Source organism: Engraulis encrasicolus, chromosome 17 (genome assembly GCF_034702125.1).
Source record: "Engraulis encrasicolus isolate BLACKSEA-1 chromosome 17, IST_EnEncr_1.0, whole genome shotgun sequence".
Taxonomy (NCBI): Eukaryota; Metazoa; Chordata; class Actinopteri; order Clupeiformes; family Engraulidae; genus Engraulis; species Engraulis encrasicolus.
The window spans coordinates 38,481,043-38,488,542 of record NC_085873.1 but is presented as its reverse complement, the minus strand read 5'-3'; the positions used below and the strand labels follow the sequence as shown (position 1 = coordinate 38,488,542).

The 7,500-nt window shown below is 42.2% G+C and overlaps 1 protein-coding gene across 5 annotated transcripts in view; it reads left to right on the top strand.

Annotated features, from left to right (window-relative positions):
• Positions 1-7,431, top strand: part of LOC134466855 (leucine zipper putative tumor suppressor 2 homolog) — a 109,923-nt gene extending 102,492 nt beyond the window's left edge. For 4 of the 5 annotated variants that reach the window (XM_063220739.1, XM_063220737.1, XM_063220738.1 and 1 more), the window contains 4 exons: positions 2,013-2,165; positions 2,898-3,078; positions 4,068-4,171; positions 4,881-6,965. In XM_063220739.1, coding sequence (XP_063076809.1) covers positions 2,013-2,165; positions 2,898-3,078; positions 4,068-4,171; positions 4,881-5,111 — 669 coding nt within the window. In that variant the 3' untranslated portion in view covers positions 5,112-6,965. Of the gene's footprint in view, positions 1-2,012; positions 2,166-2,897; positions 3,079-4,067; positions 4,172-4,880 lie in introns of all 5 variants that reach the window. The other variant, XM_063220741.1, reaches the window with a different exon arrangement.
• Positions 7,432-7,500: the final 69 nt, after the last annotated feature.

Genomic DNA, 7,500 nt, shown 5'->3' with positions numbered 1-7,500 from the left:
AGTCAGGGATTTTTTTATTTTCCTACAATTCATTTGAGTTGAAGGCTACATTTTCCTACAATTTTCAGTGTGACAGTATTGTTCTGCAATAAACACTGAATTTATTTTAAGGCTTTTAACACATCTCAACCAGGGGTGCCAATAATTATGGAGGGCACTGTAATAGAACTTCTTCACACACTGCTTCTCTTTTGAACATATATCATTGACTGTACAGAATAACCCTCTCCGCACACGGCTTCTCTTTTTAACATACTGTATATCATTGACTGTACAGAATAAACCTTCTTCACACACTGGTTCTCTTTTTCAAAATTTTATTGAACACCAGTGTTAATTTCGTCAGTTTTTTAAAATTTCGTCTTAGTCTTAGTCACAATGACGAAAATCAATTTTAGTCTTAGTCATATTTTAGTCATTGCCTTCCCAATTTAGTCTTAGTCTTAGTCTAAATGACGAAAATCAAAAAAGGGCATTGACGAAATATTTTAGTCATAGTCATGGTTGACGAAATTAACACTGGTCTGGCCATTTAGGTCTATAAGCTGTTAGGGCAGCATTTGCAAATAGATATGCAAATAAGTTATTTGGAGCATTACCTGTGCAAGTAAATCATTTGGAGCGTTTTCTGTGCAAACAAGTTATTTAGAGCATGACCTTATTTGACCCTTTACCTGTGCATATAGCTTATTTAGATTACTACCTGTGTGAAAAGCTAATTGGAGCAGTAGGCCTACCTGTGGAATAGCTTGTAGACAATTACCTGTGCAAATAACATATTTGAAGTGTTACATGTACCTTTGCAAATATCTTATCTGGAGCCCCCAGACAACATTTTTGCACAGGTAATGATCTAAATAAACTTTTTTTGCACAGGTAATGTGCTCAAAAATAAGATATATACACATATTTAAATTAACGTTTAATTAAACATGTGGGCCAGAACCATCTTTAATTTGGAGGAGGAGGATGAGGAGGTAGTTGAGGTAGAGGAGGTGAGTTAAGGGTTTTGACATGTTGATTATAGGCACTAGGAAACAGTGTGTGTGTGTTTGGTTTGTCTGTGCCTCTTTCTTGTAGTATCTCTCTCTCTCTCTGTGCTATTGAATGTCTCACCGTCATCCTGTTTGTCAGTTTGTCTCCCTCACTCCCTTGATGACCTCTAGTGGTCACTATTAGAATTGTCCTCTAGCCCCAGTCCTCAGATGTTCCTTCCAGAGGTTGGGTTAGCTTGCTACAGCACATATTGATGAATTATTTTGTGCATATAATGTGATACAAATTATCGTACCCCCTGGTTTCATTTCTGGTTCCCTTGTTTCAATCTGCATGTAGTCCTCGTTTTGGCTTAACCCTTGATCAACTAGAACAGATCAAGGTAACGTTTGACCCACATGTGCGAATTCACAAAACCAAGACGAAGGGGGGGATGTGTATCGACCCCTACCCTGTAGTGCATATTAACCCTTCCACGGATGGAATGGGTCTGCGGGCCGCATGTGGCTCCCGGGCCTGAGTTTGCCCACCTCTGGGGTAATGGAAAAGAACCTCTTTCCTCTCTCATCATCACCAAGTATGTATATTAAATAATTAACCCTTTCCTCTCCTGGCCCAGTGAGGCACTGGGTTGCTACGCTGGTGACCCGGGTTCGATTCCAGCCCGGGTCATTTTCCGACCCCTCCCCGTCACTAGCTTCCTGTCTAATTCTTCTAATTCGTACTGTCCAAATAAAGTTCTAAGAAAAAAATCCTTTCTTCTCCTTCCTTCTCTCTCTCTCTCCCCTCATTTGCGCCAGAAGTCAGGTGACATGTTAACTCTTTCGTCTCTCATCATCACCAAGTGTGTGCAGTACAGTATTATTAACCCTTTCTTCTCCTTCCTTCCCTCTCCCTCTCTCTGTCTCTCCCCGCAGCTGTGCCAGAAGTCAGGTGACATATTAACTCTTTCCTCTCTTATCATCGCCAAGTGTGTACACTATTAACCCTTCCCTCTCCCTCTCTTGTGTCCGCAGGTGTGCCAGAAGTCAGGTGAGATCTCGCTGCTGAAGCAGCAGCTGAAGGACCTGCAGGCGGAGCTGGCCCAGCGGGTGGGGGAGGTCATGACACTACGGGGACAGCTGAGGGAGGCGCGCGGGGAGAGGGAGGCCGGACAGGTCGCAATACAGGTACAGTACACAGTGAGTGCATCTTAATATGCGTCCTTGCCTCCTCCACTTGCGCTTGTCTCCTCGCCCCGCCTCCAGCTGTCAGCCTAGCCACAACAACTTTTGAGGGACTGTTTTTCATTCACCATAACAATTGCACACGAGAAAAAGACTCTACAATTGAGCTTTTGCAAGATATTGAAATATAATGCTGTTGTCAGTGATGTCATCATGACGAGAAGCGAGTGGAGGAGGCAAGTGGAGGAGGCAAGGTCCCATATTAAGATGCACTCCTTGAGTGTGTGTATTCAATTCCATTATAGGTCATTGGCGTTTTAGTTGCAGACGTCAGGTGGTGCAATGAAGGCAAATGTTACTATTGTACTAATTAAATTATTATATTTCTTGTTGGATGATGTAAAAATAGTCATTCCAATCGAGCAGAAAGTCATTACAATTAATTATTGTACCAACTTCATACAATAGTGACATTATCTGCGCCATCCTGCTTCTAAAAACTTCACTGACTTGTATTCTACGTATTATTTCCAAAGTGCCTCTGTATATGAAACGTGTTACACAGCTAAAGTTGTCTTGTCTTGCACATGTGTAGGCAGAGTGAAGAGATCTTTCATTTTTGCTTGAACTTCCTTTTACACCACTAAAACTCCCTTTCCTTTTGTGTCTGTGTGCGTGTGTGCGTGTGTGTGCATGTGTGTGTGCATGCGTGTCTGTATGTGTGTGTGGTGGTAGGAGGCGCATGCGGAGGCGCGGTCGCGTCAGATGGAGCTGGAGGTGTGTGAGAACGAGCTGCAGAGGAGGAAGAGCGAGGCGGAGCTGCTCAGGCAGAAGCTGACCCGACTGGAGGAGGAGCTGGCGGCACTCAAGGAGGCCCAGCAGGAGGCGGAGGAGGAGGCGCGACGAACAGGAGCAGGTGAGATGGGGGAGGTTAGAGGAGGGGGAGGGAGGAGGGGAGAGTATAATGAGGAGGAACTGGTCGCACTCAAGGAGGCCCATTAGGAGGCGGAGGAGGAGGCACGACGATCAGGAGCAGGTGAGATGGGGGAGAGGGAGGTTGGTTGGACAGGAGGATGAGGTGGGGAAGCAAGGAGGTGGAGACAGCTGAACCAGAGGGAGACAATAGGCTCGTTCGTGACGACGCAGTAAGATTTTTGCCAGGCAGTGGGCATGTGCACTTTGCCAGTTTGATGCATTGTGGTTAGAAAATTCTAACCAGAATGCATCAAACTGGCAAAGTGAGCATGCCCACTGCCTAGCAAAAATCTTACTGCTTCGTCACGAATAAGCCTATTCTGGATTTTTAAATTACAGTATCCAGGACTGAATGAGGACCTTGATTTCAGTGTTTTTCTTTGATTTTATATTGGTGTGGTTGGCTTTCTGTGCTATTTTTTACACATTATTTTTTACACTTTCTCATGTTTGTTGTCTTTGTTTTTCCATTTTCACTTTAGTTCTCTTTTTTTGCTGGAGTTATTCTACACAATGTTGATTTACTTTAATTTGGGATGCTCCAAAAATAGCCTCAGTGATTTTATTTTCCATTGGGATTAGAAAGGAGGACACCTGCTAGAGGTTTTATATATGACACCTGTTACCTGAGCAGCTCATCTTTTTGTGATGTGGAGGTATCTTTGGATAGATCAGAGTGCCTTGGTTTTTTTTCTTTTTCAACTTCTACAATTGCCCTACCAAAGAGCACCTCAAAGAGCACCTTGTTTGAGTCCAGGAAGCGCTCTTACAACAAAGACTTTTTGTGATAATTCTAAAGATGTAATAGTAGATTCCATGAATCGGATGTGAACGTGAAATACTAAATGTCTGTTTTTTTGTTGCGTTTTAAGTTAAGTACCCTTTTATATCAATCCAGCTAAACTGTGCTTCTGTTTGTTTCTGATATAGCGGCCGGAGGTGCAGTGGGCGGGGCAACGGGAGAGGCGTGGCAACAGCAGACGGAATGTCTGAAGGTGGAGCTAGCTACGGAACGCAAGCGACAATCAGAACAGGTTACTATGGGGATTATTTAGAGGGATCATGGGGTTATTCCTGGTTGTCAAGGTGCCGGAAAGGGGGATGCACCACTTTTGGGCTTTCTCACCTTTTACTTCAGAGAGAGGAGTGGAATACAGCAGCAGCAACATTGGAGAATGAAGAACAAAAATGCACCACCACTTTAAAACGTGTTCCAGCACCCTTGTCAAGGGCCGTATGTTTGGTGTCTTTAAAGACCAAAGACCAAATGTATAAATAGTTGAAAAACTAATTGAGAATTGTTTTTTAATCAGTACTTTGTATTCATATGTCTAAGTCTTTGTAATAGGTAATGAATCTGTAGCCTGAGTTTTTAATTGCTTAGCTTTCAAAAGCTGTGCTGACATAAAAAATAATTCCCACCACAGTCATAAGTATTCGAGCTCGACAGGCAGGGTTGGGAGGTCTTCATAACTATGTCAAGATTAGATTAGTTAACTCACCAGTTTAATTTTAACTCACCAGAAATTAAACCCCATTCATTTTCAATGGGGTTACATTTCTGGTGATTTAGAATTAAACTGGTGAGTTAGAGCCAAAACGTGGCATGGAAATCTACAGGGTATATTGAAGAGTGAAGTGTGGGACACCAGGTCAGCAAACAAGAACAGCTGACAGCAAAGCTGATGTGTTGTGTTGTATTATGTTATATAAAGTAGTAATAAAAAGCTGTTCCTCTGGCAGGCGTCTGCGTTTGAGGGCGAGCGTCGCGGCTGGGAGGAGGAGAAGGAGAAGGTGATCCGCTACCAGAAGCAACTGCAGCAGAACTATGTGCAGATGTACCGCCGCAACCGGCAGCTAGAGGGCGCCCTGCGCGACCTGCACATGGAGCTGGAGGCCAGGGACATGGACGACGACGAGGATCACAGCGGCAACGAGATCAACTTCGACGACGTCACCGCCACCGAGATATGACCTCATGTCACAATAGCGTCGCGGCCGGCTTCCGAGATATGACGTCACAGAGACGTGGGACGACGTCGAGGAGCACAGCGGCAACGAGATCATCTTTGGCGCTGTCACCACCACCACCAAGATATGACGTCACCATGACGTCATGTCCACCAAGATATGACATCACAGTTGCGTCATCACCACCCAGACATGACATCACGTTGACACCATAGCCATCAAGACATATGATGTCACGATGGCATCACGGTCAGTCGCTGAGATCTTAGCTGATCTGAGCAGAGTGGGTCTATGGGTGGAAGTCAAACTTGTTCCTCTGATCCTTTGCTGTTGCTTATGATGTCTTGCCTTTGTGACACCCTGTCTCCATGGAGAAAAGAATCGTTTCCCCCACTGTCAACCGAGACAGAGCAACGTTTGGAGCAACCTTTGAATTGTGATTTTGTGAGATTATCTGAATTATCAAAAATGAAGGCCATTTTGCAAAATCTCACATTTGAAATAGGTATAGAACGCCGTTCATGTCAGGAACCACTGTCAGCACTGAGAGATGAGCATCCCTAAAGATCCGATGCTAGAATCGCCCCTGGTGAGGCATTGAATAAAACCTTTGATCGTCAATGACGTCGACCTTGTGTCACAAGGTCACTATCAGCAGGAAAGGACATGAGGAACTGGTTTGACTCACACCCAATGGACTTGGCACCTTTAGGGACTTGCCACCTTCGGCGAAGCCTCTCTAATGCTAGCCTCTGATGACTAAACTCTTGACTGTACTTCCATTACATACGTCCACAGACAAACATACGTGCACATACATATACGAAGATCACCACATATGAATCGTAACACTAACATTTTGGAACGCAAGGCACACACAGACGAAAATACACAAAACTACACATACATTTTCCATCACTCATCACACAGTATCTGCCTCCTGTAATGATGAAAGCTGTCAGGCATCAGTCACACACACACACACACACACACACACACACACACACACACACACACACACACACACACACACACACTGCACATAGTGGAGAATGCTCAATTGATGACCAATGGTTAAAGCTTTCTGACATTAACTGATTTTTTTAGTTTTTAATTTCTAAATGAAGGTCTTCCTATCTAAAGAGACAAAAAGTTGCCTTGTCATAGCTTATCACCAAGATGTTCTGCTCAGTCTTCCAGTGTTGTGTGTGGTTGCGCGATGACCATATGCCAGCAATGCACAGTCTTGATTTTTGACATAGAAACATGACTAACACCTCAAGAGTGTATTAGACGTTCTGAAGTACCGTTAATTAAAAAAAATCTCTTAAGTTCACGTTTTGCATAATGGCCAACCAGCCAAGTTGTCTATTGTTTCGCACCATGCAAACATTCTATTTGTCCTATTGAATGGAAAGAAGGGTAAAATCATAGGAGTTTTCATTTTCTTTCTTATTTTATTTTTTCCATTTTACTTTTAAGAGGATATAGCATTCTCTGAAACGCAGCTTTTGGACACATTTTGGCTCTTGTTGAAGAAGAAAAAGGGGATGTATTTCATTTATGTATTTATCTTATGTTAAAGGGGTTCTATGGCCACTGGAAAAAGTTCTTATGTTTTAAACCATCCCATGTTAAAAAGAGTATCTAGAGCCTTCCAAAGCTGTCATGCCTATTTTTGTTGGATGTTTCCTGTTGTTTAGGGAGCAGTTTATGTTTTAACCTTAAGTCAGGACGAAATTCTGTAATTGTCGTCGTCAATGAAACTTCCGATTTCAGCAGTGTGGTGGTGTATGCAATCATTGAAATGTTTTTTTCGTCAACATTATTTTTGGATCGTAAAATGAAAACTACCTTTACTTAAAAAAAAAAGAATAAATAAATAAAACGTCCAAGATTATGGGAGCTCCATCCTAAGACCATCCTCCTTCCATCACTGATGACAATAAGAATGTGTATAGACACCTTATGAGAAGTAAATCTATATATAAATGTATAAATAATAAATAAACGTTTATGAAGATATCTTAGATTTCTTAAAAATGACTATTGTATATAGGTAGGGTAGCCACTGTGAATAGACAGACCAAGGCATTGTCACAGCTACTGTTGCAAGGATCTGTTTTTGTTTTTGTTCAGTTATGTTTTGTTTTGTTTTTGTTAATCTCTTTTTCTTTTGCCGAGTGAATGTGATCCATGGCTTTATATTATAATTTTTCTATTCACAGTATTTGTACGAAGTCATTATAATGTATATTTTCCATGTTGTAAATTTCTTCTATCAACCAAATTTTTGTTTTAATAAAAACAAAAACTCAAAGCATACATTTTAGCAGACTGCAGTGTTCATTTTTAATGCAAAAACACCATAGCATGGTTAATATTAAAGATG